Raw genomic sequence first — 27,901 nt, forward strand, 5'->3', positions numbered from 1 at the left:
TCGGCAACGGGAATTAAAGAGTATGCCGAGCCTGACGGCATGGTGCTCTATGGGCCAGTGCCCCATACAGACCGCCGTAATCTTCTACGTATTTGCACGTTTCTGGACTGTGCCACCTGCTGTGGTGAGGTCGTAAATAGAAAGACGAAGGAGAAATCAAAGGTATTTCAAATGTCTGCTGTTTGGACACTTCGCGAAGGTATACACTAGCGGCTCGCGACTCGCTCCGATCGGTGTCCAAGGTGTGGGGAAAAAGGACACCTTGCCAAGGAGTGCAATAGGTACCCTAAATGCCTATTGTGCGAAAGAAAAGGAAAAAGTGATGGGAAACTGGCATATTGCCGGAAGTGATAAATGCCCGGAATTTTGGAAGATGTTAACTGCAATGAAAAAATGAGGTTAATGCAAATAAACCTTAGTCATTACAGGGTCCTACAGGATTTGCTGGCGCAAACCACTCACGAATTCGCGATGGTGATTGCCATTATAAGTGAACTCTACAGAAACCTTGACGGTGATCTGTGGGTCACAGATTCGACTGATATGGGTTTGCTGGCGTGGGCAAAAATAGGTGGTATATTTAGCTGCTACACCCCACCGAGTATCATTGTCTGCATTTGAAGACCTGTTAGAGGATTTTGCTGTCGACACAAGAGGATGAAGTCCAAAGGTTCGTGACTTTAATACATAGGGCATTGTGCGGGGCAGCAAAGAGAACAATTTAAGGGCTGGCACGTACAGAGACGGGGACGGGGCAGAAAACCCGGTAGGATCGAACAGGAACAAAAAGAGCCCAGAAAAAGTCAAGCTCGCCATCCAACGAGCAAGCGAAAATGTTTTAAAAAGCTCTGTTCGCAGGCGGATACAAACTCGTGGGATGGCGCCTAGAAATTTGTAATGGGACGATTCGGAGGACTTTCATTCCCGCAGATCACATACCCTACCCTTCGTTAAAAATGTTGTTAAAAATTATCCGGAGGTTATTTCCCCAGCAATAGGAGGTCACTTTCCAGCGAGCTCTGACTGTAACGCAGATTTCGACAGTCACCAGCGATGAGCTGCTAGACATCTGTGGTAGAAGAGACGACAGTAAAGCCCCGGGTCTAGACGGTATACCGAATAAACTTTTCAAGCCTGCATGAAATGTAGACCGGATATCTTTGGGGAGTTGTTTGAAGCGTGCATGTCCGAAGGGATCTTTCCTGCACCATGGAAACAGCAGAAGCTGGTACTGCTGAATAAGGCTGGTAAACCTCCTGATGAGCCGCTCTCCTATAGATCCATATGTCTTCTAGACATTAAGGGGAAAAAGATTATTTCCGATCGTCGAGAGCCAAGGAAGCCTTACAGGGCAGCAGTATGGGTTCCTTAAAGCTAGATCAACCATTGATGCCTGCTAACTAGCTTCGCCGAAAATGCAATGCAAATGCGGATGGGGTAATACCAGCAAAGATTGCGTGGTGATCGCCCTGAATGGGTGTGTGTGTGTTTGAGGTAGGGGAGAAGCTATAGCTTCTGAGCACTCAGACCGTGATGGTTCATTGCACTCGATTCCTCGTCTAACGGAATACCCCGGATTCGTTAATGTATCGCAGGATTTCCGTAACTCACAGCACATCGGCACCAAAGATCTGATGTCTGATGCATCCATAGGCGAGGCATTCACATAGAAAATGCTTCTTGGATTCTGCTTCCTCATTCCAGGGGGGACACGTACGATCTTGAATAATTCCTATTCCGAACATACGTCCAGCTAGTGAATTACGCCCATTCAGAATGCCTACAATACTTCTACAAGTCTTCCTGCTTTTCGACAGGGTAAACTTTGTCGCATGATCATTTGGTTCTAGCAGGAAAAGCTTGATGGGTCTATCAGCATTTAGGCTTTGAAACCTCTCGTCATAGGAAGGTTGTTCCTGATGCTATTAATACTCCAATTGCTGGTTTCGGTCCTGTCATGGGCAAGAGCATCCGCTGATTTTATTTCCCTATACACCACAGTGACCAGGTACCCAGAGTAGTCCCATCGTATTGAATCTAGAGGTCAAACGGTTTCTGCATTCCTGAACGATTTTTGAGGTTTTTGGGATTCTTCTAGTTTGTCCCCATTCGTTTCAAGATAGCTTCATATTTTCTATCAAACAGATGAATGGGGCTCCGAGAATCAGAAGGCATTTCCCATGGATCTAATCGAATTAGCCTATAAGCTGCTTTTATTGCAGTGGTCTGAGAAAAAAAAACAAATCTAAGCGCTGCAAATTGAGTAATGCATTCAGAGTTGCGCTCGATGTCGCGCTCATTGCACCGATAGTTCACAGTTCCCTTTAGTGTGGGTAGTTCAACTCTTTTATTTCAGCTTAACCCACCACACTACGGATGCATAAACGAACGAACAACACAGATATTTCACTTCTTCGGAGATTGAATCGTTGTACCCTTAATCTCTTTCTTCCCCCCGTTTCGTAAATGGTATAGGAGAAGTTACTAGCAGATAAGATTCACTCTGTGGTGCCTTCGTCAGTACCCCCATATGAAAGTTCCGCCATTGTATGCACTATTCTTCGCGCGCAGCTCCATTGTAGGAAATTGCACTGAAGCTACTGCAATCTTGTGTGAGTCGAAGAATGGAGATTATGCTCCACAGTTTCTTGATATGATTGAATTTCAATCTATTGAGGAAAAAGTGGAGCACCATATGGTGACTGCCCCTGAGAACATGCAGGCTCTTTTGGTCCAGTTCGAACACCAAGCTGAAGCCCTCCATGTTAGTAGATTGGTCCTTCCTGACATTCATGATTCGGATACCCTCCAGTATCCGAAGTCGATGGCCGGGTTCTGTTCACTCAACATGCGGATGATATGCCCTACCTTCCTTCGATGGCCAGGTAACCAACATCCGACATGTTCTGCCCTATACAGCTCAGGGTTCACAATAGCCAACTTGGGCCAACCGCCAGAACTCAAAGCCGGGTTTAACTGCTTGAGCCACTTTAAGCCTGAAGACCATCGCGAAGACCTTGATCATTAAATTTTGTCGTCGTTCCAGGCTGCAGCACTTTTTCCACAAGCATTCCCGGAGGATGGTAAATTGTTCCTGATATTTTACCATCCTTGGTGGGAACTCCCACGACAGCGGTTAGAAATGAGGTTGCAGCTTGCGTATACATCCTCTTCCTTTCCGCCTTCGTGTCCGTATTCCTATCGGAGGAAGGAGGCTTCTTTGAGATCTCTCCGGAAGCACCTTATTCAAATTGGGAATTCCATCATCACTTCCGAACCGGCCATCAAATACATTAGAGTGATGGTAGATGGAAAACTCAATTGTAAGCAGCATATAGAGTATACTTGCGAAAAAGCATTCACTGCGTAGGGGGGCCGCGGCATACTTGCAGGGTGATGAGTTCCATCTTGTTGTATACAGTCCCACTTTGGAGAAAAGTGGTGCATCTTTTATCTAATCTACATGAACTGAGAACAACCCTAAGAATGTGCTTTGCCTTCGGCCCTTCTCAGATGATGTGGCATACGTCATCTCGGAAATGATGAAAATTGATATCCCGGCAGTGGAGATGATGAACATATATATGATAGTACCAGCTCCATCTGTTCTTTATCGTAATTGAAAAAAGGTCGAAAGGGAGAGACCCATAAGCAGATGGCGACTGTAATGGGACTAGTCAGAAAAGGATCTTTAGACTTACAGGTTGATCCCATCCACAAAAAAAGACACAGACTTTGAATCGATTCTAATAAGGTTTTGTTTCAAACAAATCCTTCAAAAAACCCAATTTGAGATAATATAAATTTTTAAGTGAAGTGACCGCCATGAACTTTGATCGGGTTGAAGAAGAGAAATTTGCATCTTGACCCTCTATGAAGTTTTCACCCTCACCAGGGATGAAGATGAACTTTTACCCATATTTATTTAGGCATTAGTAAGATCTTCCACGATTATTTCTTCTATTTTCACCAGCGTGATACTTCTGATTCAGGATTCATTAACGTGGAAGGAATTATGTTCGGAAGCTAAAATAAGTCTTAGCATTTGAAACTGACAATGAACAATTTTTTGAAAAAAAGCCACTTCATAACGAATCCGCGTTCTGTGCTTGAACAAAGTGGGGTGTACCTGTATACTGTATACTCGTATAAGGGCACACACAACATCTGATAACCACTTCGGTCACGTTACTTCCAGGGCAGAGGTAAGACAGCGTCTGATGAGTTGTCTATGCCCTTCACGATACCGCAAATTTTTTTTGTTATTTTTAGGCAATCAAGGATACAGAAACGGTGAAACATATATATGAGAGCATCGCACCTTAATATATCAAGACCGTTGATTACTGCCTTGCGAATCAAGCCACCGATAAAACAACGTGAGGAACGCACCCGCAGCATTAAATGGTGGCGATTTCGTGAGAAGAAAGAAGAAATGATCTCACTTATGCGATTACCAACCATTACAATTGAGGAAAAATCGTGGAAAGACCCGATCCACAAAGCAACCTATGCAACCTCGGGGTCACCAAACCAGGTGAGCGGTTCATCAACCGAGATGCTTGGCTTTGGAAGGATGATGTTCAAATGAAGGTACATGAGAAGAAACGAATCGACCACACAAGTTTCTCAAGGATAAAATGCTTGCCAATTGTCAAATTTATAAGAATGCCTGCCGTGAAGCAAAGAAAGCAATCGCTATGACCCGAGCGACCCATTACAAAGATCTATACGATAAAATGGACAGATGGCCAAAGCGATCTGTATCGACTTGTCAAAAGCCAATACGAACGCACGCAGGATATCGAACACTTCTGTTGCGTTAATGACTAAAAGGCTGCTTTGCTTATTGGCCGACGAGTCGCGAAGATAGATGGCAAGAATATTTCGAGCAGATTTCAATTGGAGAATTTGTGTCCGGATAGCTGAGTGGTTAGAGCACAAGGCTGTCATATGGAAGGTCGCGGTTCAAATCTCACTGGTGGCAGAGGAATTTTTATCGTGATTTGACGTCGGACTCAGCTGTGAATGAGAACCTGAGTCAAATCAGGGTTAATAATCTCGGGCGAGCACAATGCTGACCACATTGCCTTCAACAGTGTACTCTAGTGTACCGTTACGGTCTTGAATGAAGTGCTCTAACACACTTCAAGGCCCTGATCCAATATGGATTGTTGTGCCAACGATTATTATTATTAATTTGTTCATCCTCCAATTACACGAGCACTACTGACATTTGGAGCCATTCCACTTGTCAGGGTGACTGAAGTGGAGGAAGCAATAAAACGAATAAAATCGGGGAAAGCAATAGGACCTGACGACATCGCATCTGAGCTGTGGAAAGCGAAGAGCTGGGACCCAACATTGTGACCCAATGAATTCTTGAATCGGGTTATTCAGGAAGGTAGAAAACTATCTGACTGGCAAGAAAGTACCACAGGTCCAATATGGAAAAAGTCCAGCAGAATGTTCATATCACCGTTCGATCCGATTACTGTCCCATACCATGAATATTTTTGAACGCATTGTTGACAACCGTATTCGCGACGTCGTTCAAATAACCGTGAATCAAGCCGGATTCGTCATGAAGTGCGGAACTAGTGATGCAATACATGCTGCGCGATTACTCATGGAGAAACGCCGTAAGAAACATCGCCCTCTTTACATTGCATTTCTAGATCTGTAGAAAGCGTTTAACCGTGTAGCGCATGGATTTATCTGGTATGTTCTATGACAACGCCTAGTACCAGAGGAACTCTTGCGCTGTGTTCAATTGCTATATCACGATCCGAAAAGTGGAGTTCGAAGTGCGGTGGACGTATCAAAATCGCTTTGTGCCTCTGTCGGTGTACATCAAGGAAGCAACTTTTCACTACTTCTCTTTGTTCTTGTTATTGACACTATCACACGGAACATTCAACGTCATGCGACCTATACACTGCTTTACGTAGATGATGTTTTTCTGGCGTCTCACAGCAAAAATGATCTCGAGCAACTCGATCGCCTCATGCAACACTGTTTCAGATTAAATCTGAATAAAACAGAATTTTTGACGACAGATACCTATGAAACAGCCACAATCACTGTCAATGGTAGTGACCTGCCCATAACTGAGGGAGGTAAACATCTCAGGTCAATGCTATCGGCCAATAGAGAACTGCGTTATGAAATTGTTTCACGCATTAGGGCTACCTGGATGAACTCTCCACAAATCTCTTTATGAACGAACATCCCAAATCTAAAATTTACCGTAATGACATCCGCCCTGTCGGCCTATATGGTTCCAAGTGTTAGCCGACTATAAAAGACAATGAACGGTGTCTTGCGGTAAAGGAAACGAAGATGTTACGTTGGTCTAGTGGTGTAAGACGCCTTGATCACTTCCGAAATGAGGATATTCGTGGTCGATAAGCGATTGTATCGATCTTGGAAAAATTTCTGTAGAAGCGTCCTCGCTGGTATGGTTACTTAATTCGTGCTAACAAGAATTCATTTGCTAAGATGGATCTGAACATCGAAGTCGATGATATACGATTAAAAGGCCGGCCAAAATAACGATGGCTTAATACGCTGGATGGTGATTTGTAGGCCTCGCGACTACATCCAGATCAGGTCTTCGGTAAAACAAAATGGCGCGATCGATCACGGCGAGCCGAACCCGCTTGTGAACGGGACAAAAGCTAAAGAAAAAGAAGATCAGTATTGTACGTGCACCGAAAAAATCTGAATCTGAAAACAGCGACCCAAATTTTTATAAAATTGCCTAAATAAAATGAAACACACCAGGCCTTCAAAAAAGCTTAGTAAATTCAGTTTTTATTTCATATTTTAGTTTTAAATTTGATTTCTTCATTCTTAACCCATTTGCAATTGAATACATAAATACTGTTGAAATGAAACACTAAATACATGGTTACCGCATTATAAAAGTTAAATGAAAGGGGTACCTCATTAGCCTTGATAAAATTTCTATTCCTTCATTTCAGGAGTTTAAACGACAGTTCCGAAATAAATTCAACAAAAATTGATCGCTCTCTGAATACCAATCCACATAAACGCAAAAAAGAGACATTTAACATTTTGCTTTCGAGATTCTTTTTGTATCTTTATCATTAAGCGATAGTAACACTAGGCTCCTTCCGTTTGCTTTTAATTTATTTCCTCCTTTATTTTTGTCTCTTAGCCTTCCTCACCGCTGCTCTTTACCCAAGCCATTTTACCTTGATGGCGATCCTTCCTTTGCTTTTAAGGAGTTTGTTATTAATATTACTTTTTTCTTTACTTTGTGCAAAACTTATATCACAACAATTTAGAAATGTATTCATATCAATAATGCATGATTCGTTTTGTATTGTAATTGCGCTTTCGATTTGCGACACATCATAATAATGTTGTAAGGTTTAGACGAGGCTTTTTCCTTTTTTATCTGTGGAGCTTGTTTTACATCCGGTTAATAAATTGAAAGCAATATTCACAATACTCAAAAGTGCAGATCCTTAATACGGCATGGTAGGTGGATAAATAATTCAATGTAACAATTGGAATAAACCGAACTCTGTAAAACGCTTCGATATAATTCATATTCCCAAAAAGATTAAAATTCCATAAAGGCTGTACACAGTATCTATTCCTAATTCTTCTCAAATGCATAAATTTATCACTTTTTATCTTTTTCATGTTCGTTCTTTAATGTTTATCAGTTTTTGCCATTTTTCGTTCCGCAACTTCTTTATCTTTTTATTTGTTTACTTTGAGTCCTGTAAATTTTCATAAATTTTTCTAAACATTACAAACTAACTTTCGAATGCAATTCAAATTCACCGTTCGCGCTTCTATGTATCCTGAAATTCGTCGTTATGATGATAATATTAATTTCATTCCTAGTTGATAATAGTAATGATTATAACCCGCTCTAATATTTCAATTTAGATTATTTAAGACTACGTAACCCAAGAAAGATGTGTTTAATATAAACCTTATTCGTTTTAATCTGTCATCTGCATTAAGAGGGGTCTTAAGGGGGTGGTGGGGTTAACATTGCTTGTTATAAATTGTGAAACTAGAACTAATCTCATGAGATGGCTGAAATAAAATCTTGACTTTTTTATATAGGACAAGGGTGCTGATGGACAACAACTGTACCTTGATGGCGCTGGATAACGACTAGCTGGCCTAGTGGGATTTTTGGCTAACGACTAGGCATAGGTTGTATAGGATCTGACAATCTTAGTACTCCAGAGTGGTGTCCCTCTTACGACCCACAGAACTGCAAGTATGTTCAAACCCTTACACTATGAAGTCAGTAGTGCAGGCTCCTTTCAGATGAACTTTTGTCTAACACTGCCTCGAGACACACAAATTCGCTTAAAGACTTGTGTCAACCCATATGTGGCCTCCTAGCTTGTGTAGGAGATTATCTAAGACGATTGTACTTTTAAATCGAGCGACTTGCAGCTGGGAGTCATCATCTAATGATAAAGCACTAATAACCCAAATGTTTAAAATAAGCGATGAGAAGCGCGACGAGCAACGTGAAGCGCAAAGTTACAGCGGTTCCCTATCTAGGACTTTTCTGAAAAGGTAGCAAAGTTCACTGTGCCAGTAGAGAAGAAAGCAAGAGACAGCGGAGTTAGAAGCGGGAGGAAGCTAGCACAACGGAAAATAACAGCTCTGGCAGCCAAAAAAGAAGGACGCCTCCGAGCCTGAAATCGAAGAAAGAGTCACGAAGAAAGATGACAACACCTGAGCCACGCATTACACGTTTGTAAGGAAGAAATATTGATATTGATTTAAGTCGTCAATCAATGAATCACACCATTTATTGCACCAGAAAGAAGTGAGGAGAAGGGAGACTACTTAACAAATGTGGAGACTACCACCATCGCCCAGTGAAATATCTCGATGGACGATAAAAATTGGGCAATGGAAATGAAAAAACTTCTGGATCTTAACACACACCAACGAAGTTCTTGGAAGACGACTCGAAATGGCTTGAAAAATCCGTTAGTATAGCAGATAACTTTCCAAAACGTAGCGCTCTCAGACCGCCGCTTAAAAAACAAGAAAACAAAACGCCAAGAATGCCCCAAAAGGAGTCCCGCGGGGTAGTAACCAAGCAACTTAAAAATGTACAAATGTAGCAAGTTGGACAACAATCGTAATGACCCCATCACACTAAACTTGAAGTAGCTCCGATAGGAGCAATGACACCAAAGAAAAATAAAAGGGATAAACCCGAACCAGAGGTCCTTCCCATAAAGCCGAACGATGGGAAGTCATTTGAGGAAGTCCTACGAGAAATTCGGAATAGCGCCAAACCAAATAATACCAAATTTATCCAGACAGATTCCCCACTTCAGCGGAAAACGTGCACCCGGTGTCTACGATAGTACAGTAAGTACTTTAATGAGAGGATCTGAAACCTGACTACGGCTGGCCCATCGGTGACACTGTTGCCTAACTAAACAGTGTCAGAAAACGGAAAAGGAAGGCTTGGCAGAAGAAAAAGGGGCTACAAGCTTGCCTGTCAGAATCTTCTTTTCGCCTCTACCAGGAAAAGCGGAAGAAAGGGAAGCTGGTGATGTGGAAGCAGCTGGTCTAATTTCGGTATGTGGAGATAGACCCATGCAGCCCAGACATCATGCACCTGGGAGGGCTCCCATTCTTGGTTGGAAAATATTAGACAGACTGTCACAAGAAAGCCGCATGCGGATTTGCTATAAAGTCTTATCTTCAAGAGGATACAACGAGAATATGAAGAAGAGAGCGTAGCGAATGCATAGAGAAATCCATTATAAGCATGAAGTTGTATCGGAAACTCGCGAAAATTCGGGAAATTGGGGAAATGTCAACTTCTGGATTCTGGGTCCAGCCCTGTCACCATGGATTATGGTTTGTAATTTTAGAATACCGTTTCACAACAGCTAGACGGGAGAACCCAAAAACGGAATTACAATCCATGACGTTATCCTTAATCGCCGAACATCGTCACATACCAGAAATTCAGAGCAGAAATAATTGAACGATTTGAGGAATCGTAAGAAAAAAAACATAGAAACTTCTCGAAGCGGAATGACATTGCAGACAAAAAAATGTGCCCAGCAAACATTCACACTATCATTTTATCGCAGAAGTCAACCCGATCTGAAACCTGAAACACATTGAATCGCTGGAATGACACGGTGGGATATTATAGTAGGATTTGAATAAACATCCACTTCCTTCGTATCGGACTCGTTTCAATTATTTCCTACGAAGTGACATGTGCTTCTGGGGATACATAGGTATTTATGGTCATAAAGCCTAGATCATCGATCAACCAGTTTTGCCCACGACAACAGTTTCAACCATGAATATGATGAGAAAGACGTCAGCGGAAAGAAAAAAATATTGTTAGTAACAAGAGGAGCTTGCTATGGCTCTAGAAAATGTCAATAGCCATGCACGATCACTGGCGCGGTAGTGACTCCCGCCTCAAATCTACAATTTCTTCGGCAAAACTATTTTTTGTCAAAAGGAATCTCGACAAAATAATTCGATTAGGGAAGGATCGCCTTTTAAAAATCTCATTTCTTTTTGGACCGTTATCTAACCACTAAGCTATCCGGACACAAATGGGTATTCCGTTTTAGCAGATGGTAGATATCCATTATTGGATAACGTAATGGAATTTGCCGACTTTAAGCAACTAGTAACGGTAAAACTACAGAGACGCTTTTGAGATACTAAATGCTTCTTTCGATTTTTCACACCTAAGGCAGTCAACCTTATCCCCAATAACTGGCAAGCCCCCCCCCCCCCCCTGGATCGGTTTCAGCTTCAGTTCAAGGAGCCTGAAAAGACTAAATGTCGGTAGCAGTTCTGATCCCCCTCGGTAAGAAACAAGGGCCATATAAATTAAAAATTCGGTAATATTTCGGTGCAGGTGTACAAAAACAAACCGAAGAAAAATACGTTAGAGACGCATTATAAGGCTCAAAGTTACTTGCCGGGGGATGATATTCGAATCTCGCTGGTGTTCCAGTGAGTCATTAGACTGGTAAGGTACGGCGACAAGCAGGCACAGTATCATCCTGTCTGACAGTCTAATGACAGATAGAGGGAGGAAGGAAGAAAATCAACACCGAAGGAATAGTTTATGTTTTGATTACCAAAGGAATTATAAACGCCCTGGACTTATGGGTAGGCAAAATGTTAGAAAATAGATAAGAATTTACACCACTTGTACCAATGTGGGGTACCATCACCGCTAATGTGGAGTCTGATAATTAATGAACTCTTAGAGAGCATAAAAAATGCGTCAATAGAAGGCGAATTGGTAAATGAAGAACACTCTATGCGACAAATTCCATTGGAGTAGAGAATTTCTAGTAACTGGTGCTGAGCATCAAGACAGCTAAGACCCCCATAATACAATTCATTAGTAATTTGCAGATCCATAGCAGGAAAGAAATTTGAATACACACTGAAAATATTACGTTGGATTTCTCTTCATCTTCACATATAGAGGCGAATGAAAGGGGCAGTCTTGCGGATGTCGGCAAGATAGAGAACAGCTTAAACCAAACGAAGATTGACATTGTTTTTAGGCAAGTTATCGATATCGGGAGATAGGACACATAGAAGTCCAGGAAGTTCAACTAAGGAGTTCGGCAGCCCGTATGGAGCACTGCCCGCGATATAGGCGCAATCACAACCACCATGAAACTCCTAGGGGTAGGATATAATAAAGCAGCTGGGTAGACTGAGAGAATGTAGCAATGACCTACTGCTTAAGCCAGCAAGTAATGACCTGGTATACTAACAGCAGATTGCACGGGCGCAAAAATTAATGGTTTAAGTAAATATTATTTTGTACTAACAGGCCAACATACCAAAATTTCAGGCGGAGATATACATCATAGATAAGTGTACTTATTTTAACCATCAAGGGAACGATACGAAGCAAAGCATTACCCTCCTGACAACTAGGTCGCTATCAAGACTTTCAGATAAATCAAATACGCTTGGTATGCCCAAAGTTGTGGGTAATTGGGTTCCCGGCCATAATGGGTTGAAAAGCAAAGAGGCAGCGGATAAACTAGCCTAGCAGGGAATGGAAATACCACTCTATGGACCAGAACACTCCTATGGCGATGCTGTGCACCTAACGTTATAAAGATAGTCGGGATACGCATAGATCACTGCAGACTAAAATACCACCTGAACAATCTAAAGATATTTGCGGACATTGCATATTGTCAGGCAATGTGGGCGTCTTGCTGGGAGAAAACATAATACCAGACGCAAGGCCAAAACACGTATAAAGACTGAACATTCTAAAATTACTGCCGATGACCTTGGAACGCAGCATAATTAATATGCAATCAAACATTTTTATTACATGGTTAAATAGTCAGACATGCCCACCTTGGAATTAATACCGCATCATAATTAGCAAATAAGGATTCTCGCACGTATCGAATGGGGCTATACATACAACATTATAATAATCGTTGGCGCAACAATCTATATTGGATCAGGGCCTTGAAGTGTGCTAGAGCACTTCATCCAAACCCGTAACTGTACACTACATTGCACTCGTCCGAGACCGTTTCCCCTGATAGGCACTTATTCATAGCTATGTCGACTCATATCCGACATCCAGTCATGATAACAAATCGCTCTTCCACCAGTGAGATTTGAACCGCGACCTTCCGCTACGGCAGCGAACGCTCTAACCACTTGAGGAATATTAAAAGATAAAAAAATCTTGGTCGTGTCCTTCTTCTCTTGGCACATTCACTCGATTCTCAACTAGGTTTGAACATATATGGACATCATAATAATACTGTATTTTCACGGTTGCAGATATTCAGCATCATCATCAACGGCGCAACAACCGGTATCTGGTCTAGGCCTGCCTTAGTAAGGAACTCCAGACATCCCGCTTTTGTGTCGAGGTTCACCAATTCGATATCCCTAAAAGCTGACTGGCACCCTGGCCTACGCCATCGCTCCATCTGAGGCAGTGTCTGCCAAGTTTTCTTTTTGCAGGCATTGTTTCAGAGGAATTGGCTGATTTACTTATCGGTCAGATGCTATTAAATTAATTCGGAGTCCCTTTACGAATTACTTCCGGCTAAGGTCGACAATTTGATGACAGGCGCGATCCCCGAAGGACTAAATATGACATTCCGGCCATTGCTATAGATGAGAGGGTCTATACTTAGCTTAAGACCGCATATAAATACCACCAAAAAGGCGGGTCCGTATGGATCAAGTGGTTAGAGTGCTGGGCTGTCGTAGCGGAAGATCGCGGTTAAAATCCCTCTGGTGGCAGAGGGATTTGTTATCAGGTCTGGATGTCGCATATCAGTCGACTCAGCTGTGAATGAATGCCTGAGTCAAAGCATGGTAATAATCTCGGGCAAGCGCAATGCTGACCACATTGCTTCCTACATGCTCTCCTGCTCTAACACACTTCAAGGCCCTGATCCAATATGGATTGTTTGTTGCCCCAATGACTATTATTATTCAGAAAGGCAACTAGCAAAAAGGACTGTCTAAAATTTGGCCATTTTACCGATTTACCGACTGTGATTTATGCGCGATGAAAGCCTACATATTTGATGGAATTGTAGTGCCGGACATTTGGAGAATTGATTGAGATGGGTTGAATTCCCTGATACAAGGCATTTAACTCCAGCGGCAATAAGTGAAGGTCAGAGGTGGAGAATGAGCTTGTGCTAAACATATCATGCAATATAGCACTTTGCGATGACTTAAACTGTAATACGTTTCGACATAAAACGGGTAAGGGTGTTGTTACTGTCCGGTAGTTGAGAGAGAGCTGACCTTAGTTGCAAACGTAAAGGAAGAAACGAAAGAAAATTAGGAAAGTTATCTCGACCCCTCAATATAAATATTTCATTGAGAATAATTTTCATATAATTATTTTTCTAGTTAAAAGATTTTCTCATAAACTTCAAATATTCAATTTAATTATTATTCCTGTATTGTTTTATGAAAATTTCTCTTCTCATCTTCTCTGAACCTTTCATCCACAGGCTACAGCGCATTCGACCAACTTTTTAAATTTTTTTCTTTGTTATATTTCGATTTAAATTGTTTCGATTATTTTCTGTTGCATCGTTAGCAAAAAAGCTAAATACGTTCATATTTAATTGATAAACATATACATGCATGTATATTCGGTATAAATTCAACAAAACTGATGTGATTTTAATGGTAATTAACTCTATACGTTGCGTGCATTGTGTGATATCGTGTGATAACTAAAAACGAGCTAAGATTTATCATGATGAATGCTACTATGATTAATTGTTGTTATTTAATTCTTCTAAATTTATTCTCTTCCCTCAATTGTGTGTTTGCTTTAGTCGGGCTAGCACAGCGTGAAATATACATACTAAAAACACATTTACAAGATTGTTCGCTTTTGTTGCTGTTTTTGTTTTATTGAAATTCACACTTCTAAACTGGAAATGGTTTTGCGTATTTTTGTAAATGCAATAAGTTCATACTGGATTGGAAAACGCTTGTAAAAATCAAAGGAGTCAGTAGACGCAAGTTAAGGTTTGAGGGTGGGCTTCCACAGTTTGGATGTTGTTTGAAATATCTACGCTTCTCTGACTACATCGTATTGTTACTGACCTACGCTCCTCGGGACCCGAACTGTAGAAGCCCACGCTCGACGCTAGTTACATAACTCATTGTTTAGAATGTTCTTTTTTATATAAATCTTAATATAGTCTAAAATACTTAAACAAATATGCATACACAAATACAATTTTCATAATCAGACACCTGGGAAGAAATGAGGACAACGAATGAAGCTTCTAGAAAATGATTTGTTTTTAAGAGCCTTAGATAACAGCGAGAAAGAATGTTTATATGGATATTTGAAGGCCATCTTAGCACATGCATCCTCCTTCCGAGTCCTGTTGTTGTCCTGAGCACGATGGTTGAGTTTGTAGGTCGACAGCTGATGATTTTTTGATAGTGGTTAAGGTTCAATTCTTAGGTTCACAAAAAAGGAAAGTGCAGGCATATACTTTTCGTCATTACAATTTTATTTTATTAAATTGATGCTGTGTTGAACAATATTCTGTAATTTTTGTATTTATTTGTTTGAATTGTGGCTTGTTTTCGATTAAAATATGAAAATAAGTTCGTCTGATATCCTTAACACCTTTTAGTACCAAAAATGGTTGGAATCGAAGTGGATATTACGCTAAACATAATAAGACAAACTGAAAAATGTTTCTTAACTTATTTTGTATATGTAATACTTACATTTATGTATATGTTACATTGTAGCACGTTTAAGCATATATGTAAAAAAATAATATAAAAGGACGGCAACGGAAGCTCTCTACTGGCATGCACTTAGGGATTATCTGGGCGGTTAAAGTATAATATGCGTTCCAGGATAATGAAACGTTATCAAAGTATAAATTCAAAAATGCTGCTCACCAGCAATTAATTGAAAAAACTAATACTGATAGTATTCTTATTTGATACTGAAAACTTTGCCACACTTATTTTTCCTCGTGATCCTATAGTTTCTCTTCATACCATCCTCACACGCAACTGGCCAGAAATTAATACACAAAATTTGGAAGCGGAAAGTACATTTCATTCCTTATTTCAAAACATTTGGTAAAATAAGAAGGCGACTTCACTCACAAACAAGGCAGACCTGGATCAATCAAGATAACAAAAAAACCGCGCGTTCTTATGAATAATGGGAGCAATTACCACTATTATGGTCAAATACTGGGTTTGAAAAAATCAAGAAATAAAGCTACTGCCCAAGGACACGGATTTAGATATGCATTGTGCGAGCTAAATTGAGCTAAACCGCATATTAAATATGAAGAGACGTTTTCTTTTTTAACCGGCATGAGATTATGTCGAAATACTGCATTCACTCATGAAAAAGGTTACCCCTACCAAAATTTGGTTCTATTTAAATATACTGCACATTAATCGTTCAATAGATTGCTTCCATGGACGATAAAAGAGCACTAATATTTTAAATCAAATTGTAAGCAGAACTAAACGGAGAAATATAGTATATATTTTGAGCTGTATATAGGGAGGCGTGGCTGTACGAGACTGTAAAGGGGCAAAATGCGGAAGAAAAACAAATTATGCTTCGAAGCTGCTTATATATTCGATTCGCTGAAATGCCCTTTAATTTCCCTAAGGCTCCCCGAGACGGTTGCGTGGCGACCAACTCGTCTGCCACCTTGGGATAGTGGGGTCGACTGCAAGGCACAGCCAGCAATGGAGTTGCCGTCATTCTTTATGTGTGATTTAACCGCTGCCATTACCGCCTTCCGATCACATCGCCCATGGATAAGTGGCCTGTAAGATCAGAGTATCCTGGTGAAACATCGCAGGCAAGTGTTGACGAAGGCTTGAAGCTTTTGAGTAACAGTGGGGTCACTTTCGATGTGAAGGTAGTGTGGAGCTACCGAAATACGTATTTGGGTAAATACGCAAAATTATTCGTTGCCCTTAACGAGGGGCTATAGTCCCGCAAACCTAAAGAAAGCACTTTCTTGAATTTTTTTTTTGAAGAGACGATTGAAGTTTCTTTATTGGAGATCTTCGGAGATAGTTGTATAATATTTGAAGCCTATTTTTCAATTTTCGCGTAAACAAATAATGATATTTAAGTTAGTGACCGCGAATTTGTGAAAGTCGTGTCAAAAAAGGCATTGTCTGTTGTGTATTTTTTAAGGATAGTACTCTAGATATCCCGGTTTTGCACCGAGAACTACCAATTCGATATCGCTAAAAGCTGCCTGACGTTCTGATCTACGCCATCGCAATAGATGTAGCCCTTATAGACTTTCTGGGCTGGATCATCCTCTCCCATACAGATTCAGTGAGTGACCCACCGTAACCTATTAAGTGGGATTTTATTCACAACCAAAAGGCCATGGTATCACTCATAGGTTTCAATTGCAAAACTAAAGTCCTCCCTTTTGTTTCAAAAAATTTCATAAGTACGGCCAGTGCAAATAAGCTATTAACCTTAGTTAATAATAGTTTTTAGTTTCTTCGGAATGCTCCTCTAGATATACTTTATGTTCACGCTGTCGAAAGCCTTTTTGAAATCGATGAAGACCTCCGATTATACACACTCTCTGGGAATTGTATTGGTTTCCCACGATTTCTAGAGAAAGTTGAGGATCTGCAAAAACTATAGGAGCAGCAATGAGTAATTCTGTGAGGAGACTGTCAAGCCCAGCAGTTTTATATCGTTTAGTGCATTGATAACTGAGATGAATTTTCTTCATTCAGGAAAATACAGAACTTTACCGGATATCATACAGTTAAGAACTGTGCAGTCGGCCGTTAACGCCCCTCACACGACAAACAAAAGAGTCACCATCACAAGCCAGTTCTTTCGTGCTTTCTTGACCAGCGCAATAATAAATTCCTCTTTTCGTTTGCTTGCGGCGACCAATAGTGCTTCCAGTCACTCAGATTTCTCTATTCTTTTTTTTTGTAAGTTGTTTTCCTCTTATAAACAGATATCGTTTCGGGGATCTGATCGTTTTCAGAACACTCGTTTTCTTGAATCGGTGCAGAGATTACTGACATGTTTGGAGTCGTAAAATGTTACTGAATTGTTTGATATTAAAGAAGACATCATTAGCAGAAATAGTTACCTATAAGATGCAAAAAAAGTATAGTAAACATGATTTTAGAGACTTTCACATTTCAGATATGATAGAGACAAATTGCTACAAACATTTACAAGATATGCTCGATAAGTGTTTTCATTGCATCTACTACCGAATCATTCTCACTAACGGCACAAGAACCGGTGTAAACCACCCTTAGTCAGGAATTCCAAATAACCCAGTTTCGCGCTGAGATCCACTTCCACCGATATACAGTAGTGATCAAAACTTTGGACACTTCTCTGTGTAGAGTATCAGTGGATGCCTAACTAACTTAACGAAATCAATGCGCAGATCGTTGGTTAACGCTGCGAAAGACAATCTGGACAAAAATAGTACACATGGTCGAAAGAAGCTGCTGAATTTTAAAATGTTCAAACATTGGCATCAGCTGCTCAGCGTCTTTTGCGTTTTTTTTACTAATATTGCCTAATTATTACAGCCATCAAAAAACTTTGGATTTCAAAGAAAAATATGAAGAATAGATAAAAAAAATTGGGGAAATTCATAAAGATTGAACAGTCGCTGATTGGGGTTGCGTTTTATGGAGCAACGAAAGCAAGCGTGACCACTACTGTATCTAGCAGCTGCCTGGCATCCTAGTCTGTACTACTGTTTCATCAGAGACATGGTCTGCTGCGTCTTCTTTTCAGCGTTTTTTCTTTTTTTTTATCATAGATAAGGGTAACCCAAGAAGACTATATACAGGAGATTCAATTCTCAGCGCATTCTTCAAAATTTTATGGGGAGAAAAATTATTGCACATCTTCGACGGTGACGTTAATTGCGGGAGAAAAACTCCTCGCACAGAGTCTGGTGCTAGTGTATGTGATACAGTGAATTGGTGTACACCCACGTGGTTCTGGACATGTGGCATTGCACAGCTCTGGTTAATAATTGAGATGAGGAAACACTCACATGAAAACCATCTAAGTGCCATCGACACACCAATACATTAACCATATGTATCAAAGATATGCAATGCCCTTTCATGCCCCTTTGCCGTTGGATTTGCTTATCCTGTTTACAGAGTCTTGGGGCAACCCTATAGATTTTCCGAGTTCACCGTAGTCTATTGAACCGGATTTTGTCGACAACCATACAATCGTGATATCAACCGGAGACTTTTTCATATTCTACAGAATCATTCATTGCCCTTGACGAAGACGAACATTCTTCGAAGGAGAATTATTTCAAACGCGGCTAAGAGTTCATGATTTTTCTTACAATTGATTTCGTAGACCGTCTAGAAACAAGTAGCATAAAATGTCCTTAAGTTGCGTTATGTTTCTATATGTGCACAAGAGCGTCATTTGCCTCGAAAGGCAATTCTTTTATTGGATATTTGGTCAGCACACTTGTCCATCAAAGAGCTTCGCTTTCAGGATGGAAATATTGTTTGTGTTATTTCCACTAAATGTTACGGCAACTACTCAACCAATGGGAAAGAAACCAATTAAAGTGACAACACCTCCTCATCGCAACCAGATATTGGTGGCTAATGTAGCTCAAAAAAATTCTTCGATTTACGAATTATTGTAAAAGCATCTCTTAAAGACAATAATGCTATTAGAGTTTTCCTGGAAAGAGTGCCCCCAACGTGTTTTGCACAAATGATGGCTCAATCTGCTGAAGTGAGATAAACCTCAGTATTAAGACGAAGACGATATCACTTTACCAGTACTGTTTCCATCAGAACATGTTTATAATCGCATAGTCGAGGAGATACAATAGCTTGTTACACCACTCACACCTAATTTTTTCGCGGTGTTCTATCAACGGGAAAGATGAGAGGAATGACGAAAGATCATTCAGGTGATGATAAAGTTACAGAAAATCCAAAGTTTGTTAGGAGAGTTGTATGAAAATAAAAGCAAACGGATTAACTTTCATGTATCATAATTAAAGACGCTGTATTAATCACATGTATTTCGAGGTTGATTCTGGAAGAGCCGGGGTAGAATTAATGTAAAACGTCTGGCTTCGCATCGAAAACTTTGAACTATCAACTATTTGCCTAGTTGAAAATTCTATAAAAAAAAAAAGAAAGCGGAAGGTATAAGGTAAAGAGGAAAGGTGTTACTTTATATTTGCCAGTATTTCGGCAGAAAAATGATTTCCTTTTCGGGTTTAGTAATAGTCTGTTTTATGAAGTCTTAAGATTGCCTTTATAAATTTTACTGATTGTTGTCTATATACTTCACAATAGAGGGGGATAGTGATCTCATCGATTTACCAAAAAAAAGACACTAGCGCATCCAGGTTATTAAAGATTTCTGTTTTGTGAATACACGAACGGTACATTGCTTACCACCCGACGAGTTGCGAAGGACAGATGGATCTGAAGAAGTCTTCCCAAAATATTCTACATAGCCTCATTTGGTACGCATTGCAAAAACATTTAGTTCTAAGGGAATTGTTGCGCTGGGTCCCACTGCTCTACAATGTTCAAATCACTGTATGAAAGTTTCAACTGTGGCAATTATATTAAAAGCTTTATGTATCTGTGTCGGTGTTTCGCATAAAGGCGCCCTATCACCACTCCTTTTCGTTCTTGTCATACGGGACATCTAACGTTTAGCACTCTACGCACTGTTTTTTGCAGATCTCACGACAAAGCTAATTTTTAACAACTTATCCAAAAGGGAAATGGTCATCACAGACAGCATGGTTCACTACTAAATCAGAATTTTGGAAACGCCTCAAATCCAAAATCAATCGGCGTCATCTTCTACGGTTCTGAGTGCTGTTCGGCTATCAAAAATACTGAATACCATAACACACTATGATCATGAACGAAATAAGGACATTCGTGTTCAATATAACGTTGCATCTATCATGGAGAAGTTGTACGAAAGGCGTCTTTGATGATAAGAACTCCATCCAAATTAATGGGAAATGACCCACACGCCGGCCGAAACAATGATGCCTTGATACGATAGATGGTAATTCGAACACCTCTTGGTTCTACCCAATCAAAACTTATGAGCGAGAGAAATGGTAAACACTATCTAGATGAACTGATCCCGCTGCCAAACGAGGCAAAGTCTAAGACCATTCTAAGATAATCAATGTGTGTTTGCGGTATTTCTAGCGAAAAGTTTATTGTGTTGTGCACCGTCTGATTTTTTATACGACATATGTCGCTATCTCAGAAGCATCTTGCTCCCTTCTCCAGTGTCGATTCTAGAAATTTTCATGAGTATCCCGCAGTAGTGAAAATTAGAGCCAGCAAAATGCTACAATGTAGAAAAAATATCTAGATAGCTTAATACTGGCCATGTGTACCTTATGGAATATAGTGAAACAATACGTGAAACTTAGATGTGTGGTCGAATTGCTTAGCTTTCAGAATATTTTTGGAAACGATAATGCAGACTACTCGGGATTTTTTCAGCACTGAAAGGGTCTGCTATGTGATATTTTAAGATGAAAATTGGATTTACGAAGGTTTTATTCTTTATTTCTTCCAGCAATTCGTATGGTTTCATTCGTATCATTTGAAGAACTTAGGGACAATCAACGATTAGTTTCTTCAATATCCGAATTTTACAGACGACATCTGTTTGAACTTTCTGAATGGAGCTAGAATTGAAGGTAAATATCGACAAAGTTAGGTTTCGTATGAATCATTTCATGTTTTTTGTTGGACATGATGATTAGAACAGTGAACTCTGTAAGTTTTTGGAGAAACCTGGTGATACCTGGGAAATATAGACAAGGAACGACAATCGTGTCACGGAAGCGTAGGTGCTTAGGCTTGACATGTAGTTATAGCCTTGCAAAAGATAATCAACCGCTTCATCATAGACTGTCTCATGTTGCAATCATTCAGTAGTGTTATCAACGACTGCTGACACAATGGGCAACAAATTTTCAATTTAACTTTATAATTATCGAACAATCGATACCACAATCACACATTTATTGGACGTCAAACGTAATCCAACTTGCAGCGTAAACTCTTTGGTTTCACGAATCCTATCACGGCTTTAAATGTAGAAAAACAAGCCTTGCATTTATGAACGACCAGCACAAATCAAGAATGATCCTTGGGATATTAAGGGCATACTTTGTAAAATACAAATCAAGCCAATTCGTTCTTCGAAAATAATCCAGCTGTACAATTTTCAAACCTCGATGTAGACAAAAACTATCATAAAATTGCGTAAGTTTATTTAAAATAAATATTGAAACCTTCATCCTTTCGACCTTTCGCTGAGTTGTGCGATAATTTAAAATTTTCTTGCATGATCTAAGCTCATTTTGTGCGAATTACAAGTTACGATTGGTCAAATTTTATCCCTTACATATATTTTATCTATTAGCAGCGTTCACTTAAGTCCGATTCTCCGGTCTTCTCAATTTCTTATCAACTCTTTTAAGGTCTTGGGTCTTTTCCCGTTTACCTTACTAAAATCTGTTTACTGTTTGGTTCTCTTTCACATGTAATTCATCATTTCAGCTATTGATAGACAATTTGGTGGGATTGCTGAAAGAGCAAGCGTAAATTTTGAAAAGGGTCCTGCTGAGAGAGTGTGAAAAGCTGCAGCTAATTTGCGTGATCGGTCCCACACTGCGCAAGACATTAGGAGAATACATCTGGAAAAAGGCAGAACAAAATTAAGCATACGAACGTCTTGATGAAGAAATGAAAAAACCCCATTTTTTCAATAAATTAATGCATTATAAATAATTTGTGCTCTACTAAGAATCCTTTTATCTGTCTTCAACAATAATTTTTTTCAAGTGTTAACATTTTTATGTCCACCACTGTACATCCATGTGAAGTATAAAGTGAAAGATCTCAATTAGTAATTTTCGAAGCATTAGCTCCGAAAGGGGATGGTGGAGAATAGAGTTAGATCTTACTTCCCATCAAATTTAACGAAGGAATCCCTTGGAGATGCCATGAGATTACCGATGCTAGTAAAGATTTGTACTCATACTAATATTATTTGTATTGCTTCTTAACACCTTTCATATGTGTACATATGTTTAATAAATTTTCTAAACGTTATGCCGTACTGTATCTTTACGGCAAACAGTTACAGTTTAGGTTCGGCGTTTGCACGGATATGACCATCGGTCGTATTTTTTTATGATGCAACTACCGTGCCCATCGTTCGTGAAAATGGTATACTGGTTTCAACAAGACGACCCTACATTTCACACAGCTCTACAAACAACCAATTTGTTAGGACCACTGTTCTGTGGACGATTGATATACAATTACAAATCAATGATTTTATTAACGTTTTTTTTTGCCTTTTCCAGAAATAAACGCTTCTGTCTTAAATGGCCAACGTTATAGCATAATTTGAAGCCTTTTTCGATAGAATATCACCATCCAAAGTCGATCATATCATGCATCTCTCTCATCTATCTAAATAATGCAACTTAGCTATTTTATACAGGAATGGAATGAAATGGACAAAATTTTATTCTTTCATAGTTTTGTTTACGAAACTGAAGTAGTCCAGAATCTGGCGTCCATATGATGGCGGACCGATTTGATTCAGTCACCGCAAGTCACATAATTTTGCAACTTGGGTGCATGCCCGAGGGGCCAGTGAACGACAAGAGTGAAAGTAAATTGCTTCCCAACTGATCCGGTCCTCCATTAGTGGATGGCGAACTTAGGACTCATTTAATTTCCTAAACAAAATTCAGTTCAGCTTCATCCGGCTTAGGCCTGAATTTTATTAGACGGTTTTGACCTGCATATAACTCATACCCATATCGTGTTTATGGATTTATACAAGGGAGCAAATACTACCTTGTATCCACTTCGAACACAATACTCCCAGAGCAGAAGTGAGGTAGCGTCTGATGAGTTCTTTAAGAGTCGAGTTTCAAAAATAAAATAACTAGCCCTTTGATCACTTCCCCAAATATGATATGTTGCAACAGACATTTTTCCTAGAGGTTTGGAATGAGCCTAACCACGGAGGGTATTTGTAAACAGCCTTTCTTTTCAATTCGATTAAAATGTGAGTCTGAATAGTTTGTAAATCACAGCGGTAGGTTATGACAAGGAAGCTGAAATTGCAAGCTTACAAAGGAGCGGCCTCAGACTTCGGCAGATTGATTACTCAGCGTGCAAAAGGCCAAAATGAGGTGACGCTTAGATCCGCAGATTATAAGAGTGAAAAAAAAGGAACTTCGGGAGAAAGTACGGTGCTGGCATGAATTAATCAACGACTTAAACAGATAGCCATGGGGCCTCTTGTATAAGCTAGTTACGAAAAAACTCGGTGCCAATCTCCCTGTTCTATGGAAGTAGCGAAGATGGCAGAAATCGTGCAGGTCCTTTTTGCTTTCCACTCCATCTGAACTGACGCCGTCGATAAAGGAGTGAGTACTGCGGGATGCTTACTCTTCACTGCGAAGGAACTAGGGGAGGCGGCCTTCTCCATAAAGTATAAAAAAGCACCAGGTCCGGATGATATTCCCAGCGAAGTGTTGAAACTAGTATATAAATACATTCAACGCATGTTTGGCAGCGGGTATTTATCCCTCACGCTGGAAGGTTACGAGACTTGTTCTGATACGCAAGGGTAAAGACGAGCCCGATTCGTCGTCAACGTATCGTCCGCTCAGTATGTTGGACATCGCGAAGAGGCTTCTTGAGAAGCTCATCAAGCAGCAAACGCAAGACTTGCTGCAAGAGACTACTAACCAGCACAATATGGTTTTAGAGTGGGGCGATCCACAATTGATGCCATTGTGGGGGTGCTCCAAGTGGTAAAATTGGCTGTGGCGCCACTGTCCGGGAGTGGTGCTCCTTGTGACCCTATATGTAAGAAACGCCTTGAATTCTGCGAGGTTATGCCATAAACAAAATCGTTTGTTCTTCTTACTTCAGACTACCTTTTGCGAATGTTGAGAGGCTATTTAAAGGACCGTGCCCTCCTCTACGAGATTCGGGAAGGACCGCATCGAATGAAGGTAACATCGGAAGCAACTTAGGGATCTATCCTTGATCCGGACTTTTAGAACGCATTATGCGATAATTTTCTACGGTTCGAGATGCCTTATGAATCGCATCTAGTCGGATACGCGGATGATGTTGCGGCACTAATTACCACACGCACGGCTAGCAAGATTAGCACAACCTGGCAATGCTGATGCGGCGAGTAAGCGGCGGCTGAACATGGATTCTCCCTAGTTCTAGAGAAAACAAGTCGTCGTGCTACCCAGGAGAGGATACGCACAATCCTCCCTATTCAGGTTGCTGAAAAGCTGGCGTTGTTGAAGTCGGCGGCGAAATACCTCGGTATCATAATAGACACGAAGATTAGCTTCTTTGAGCAGATTCGCAACACCGCAGACAAGGCTATGGCTAAAGTATTTGCGATGTGCCGGTAGATGTTCAATGACGGAGGTCCTTTATCCAGGGGTCGCTTACTGATGAGCGCGATCAGACTTCCTCAACAAGGAAATGTACCGCAATCGCCTAGCGTGAGTACAAAGACTAGGGGCTCTGCGAGTTGTGTCCACCTATCGTACCTTCTCGGTGCCAACGGTAATGGTGATAGCGGGAGCTATTTCGATCGCTCTCCATGTTGCCGAGCGGAAGCTTATATGCCCCAGAAAAGGCAAGGGAAAGAAGGAAGCTGTCACTTGTGAAAAGAGAGCCCGTACTCTCTGTCCATTACAGTGATCTTGGAAAGATAAATGGACCACACATCTCATAAATGACGTGCGGCCGTGGTTCAATCGACAGCACGATGAGGTTGACTATTACTTAACCCAGCTACTCAGGGGACATGGGTATTTTCAATCTTACCTGCACACAATCGGGATATCACAGTCGCCCGACAACATTTATCGCAAGGATATGACGGTCGATGGAAGAGCATCTTGCGTCCCTGGACATCATAATTGAGGCCATATTGCAGAACGAGGACTCGTGAAGCCGAGTAGCACTCAAGGCATTCTTAAAGCAAAAAAGGGGGAGATGGATAGGAGAAATGCCAAGGTAGCTGAAGCTCGTTGAATCCACGGGGTTTTGCTCCTATACCGAATAAGCTTAGCCTTACGTAATGTCTCAAACGGTTCCGGGTCAGAGTCCTAGATGCCCGAGGCACGTGTTCTAGTCGGTAGTTTGTCTGATTCAAGAGTCCGGCACTTTGTGCATTTCACCTCTTTGCCCAAAAAAATAACAAATTGCAAGATATATGATGAAAATATTCAATTTTAGCATGTTGACGAACGATCAATTTTTTCATGAAGACGAAACCGCCCAACAACTGTCTGCATTGCTGCGGATGAGAAGTGGTTAAGTGGGTGAGAGTATGTATTGGTATGTGTTACGATCTAGGCACCAAACAGAAATGATTCAGGCAATATTAAAAGTTGGCGCAGGTTGTAATTATTGGGTGGGAGGTTTTGAATCTATATCACCTTTGCAAACTTGTAAAATTAGCTTTGAGAAGCACCAATCGATGCCTTGCATCTGCAATGTTAAGAGGCTGTATTAGGTGAAAAAATAGATGCATGCCTTTTGGATGTATCACTCACTACCCACCAGAAGTTGATTGAGATGCTGTTACCTTTGACTATTAGATCACCGACTTGTTTGAACATGGGTGTCTAATAATATATCAATGCAAAAAAAAACATGGGTCAAAAAAGTAGAGAAGGTAGTAAGAAATCCACTGGATTCAGGTAAACCTGGCTAACAAACTATAGCAGAAAAACTATATCTGTATCGTATCGTTGCCCTTCAACAAGTTTTTTCCCCGTTCTTTCAGAGCAGAGCCAATATCCCTTTACTAAAAATGAACAAAACACAATAAGAATATTTTCTAACAGAAAATCTATAATTTACAACATGCAATCCTGGGAGATGGAAACAAAACGTCAGTTACATGTCTGCGCAGTATGAGGTAAATGAAATTTCAACATAACAGAGACGCAAAAAATTGAAAGAAGCATATAAATACATGCCTTCCTTAGAAGAAGTCTTTAATATCATTTATCATCAGATTTAAGTTAAATCAAAACGCGATTTTGTACATGAAAAATCGACTAAGTTTAAACTATATCTTTCTCTTTAAAAAACTATGTGTTCTAAGTAGAGAAGTGACGAAGAAACCATTGACATAATAAATTCGTATTTTAAAATTGAATTCATTTTTAGGCATAGTTTTTAATATTAAATGCATTATGCTTGTAAAGATTTTAATATTTTTAATAAGATTATTTTTTCTCTTTAATTTAAATTTTATAAAAATATTACTTTCGTTCCATATATTATTTATCGTTCATCAAAAGTTATTGTTTTTACCATAAAACTATAAATATTAAACTAAAATAAACGAAAAAGGTGAAAATCTTAAGCTTAACCAAGAAATTATCGAATGAATCGCACATCTTGCTGTTTAATTTATATTTTATCTTTTCACTTGCTGCTTACTATTTCTTTCCTTTTTCTATTTTCTTTTCTTCCATCATTATTTTTTGCTAGTTTCCATTGCTTTCGGTATAAATATATTTAAATATATGTTTCAATATATATTATATAATAGATAGGTGTCGTAAAAACAAAAAAAAAGATATATATGTGTAGATGTGTGTGTTTTTCTTGCTTTGCATTTTGGAAAAAAATACATATGTATATATATTAAACAAACAAAATAGAGCGCGCAACACTCAGCAGGCACAACCTCCTTCTGGGTCCTTTGTTTCGTTTGGTGAATCTTTGAGAACGACTTCTTGCACTGGATCGGGGAAGAAAGAGAAATAGCGCAAAGAGAAAAAGTAAAGCAAAAAGGTTAAGGAAAAATCAACGTAAAAAATTAAATTAAATAAAATTATATTATTGAACTGTTCTTGTTGATTGCCTTTCTTTTTTCCTATGGAGAAAATGTTGTGCATAGAAGAATTAAGCCTGCCAACTTTCAAGGATATTTTGTAACATGATAATGGAAAGCACAAAAAAATCAAATATCTTATTCAGAATAAAAAGAATATTCCCAGGGATTTCTCCCCCTATTCTATTTGAAATTCCTAAACTCGGCGTAATTAGTTACAAACAATCCTTAAAAGTTTTGCAAAAACCAGGAAAAATATCAAAAATATCTAAAAGAAGCAAACGTAGAATTCCAGGGTGAAATATACCAGAAAATATTTTCTTCAATTTTAGATACAAAAAATAAATATTTAAATTCATCCTGAAATTTTATATA

At 39.8% G+C, this 27,901-nt stretch overlaps 1 protein-coding gene across 3 annotated transcripts in view; it reads right to left on the minus strand.

Moving 5' to 3' along the window:
- Positions 1–13,397: 13,397 nt before the first annotated feature.
- The window catches only part of LOC119654890 (ras-related protein Rab6), an 81,572-nt gene continuing 67,068 nt past the window's right edge, over positions 13,398–27,901 (minus strand). Inside the window, exon 6 of one of the 3 annotated variants that reach the window (XM_038060508.1) lies at positions 13,398–14,986. In XM_038060508.1, the coding sequence (XP_037916436.1) occupies positions 14,916–14,986 (71 nt within the window). In that variant the 3' untranslated portion in view covers positions 13,398–14,915. Of the gene's footprint in view, positions 14,987–26,512; positions 27,434–27,901 lie in introns of those variants that run through there. The other 2 variants (XM_038060506.1, XM_038060507.1) reach the window with 2 other exon arrangements.

The sequence above is a fragment of the Hermetia illucens genome, chromosome 4 (assembly GCF_905115235.1).
Source record: "Hermetia illucens chromosome 4, iHerIll2.2.curated.20191125, whole genome shotgun sequence".
NCBI lineage: Eukaryota > Metazoa > Arthropoda > Insecta > Diptera > Stratiomyidae > Hermetia > Hermetia illucens.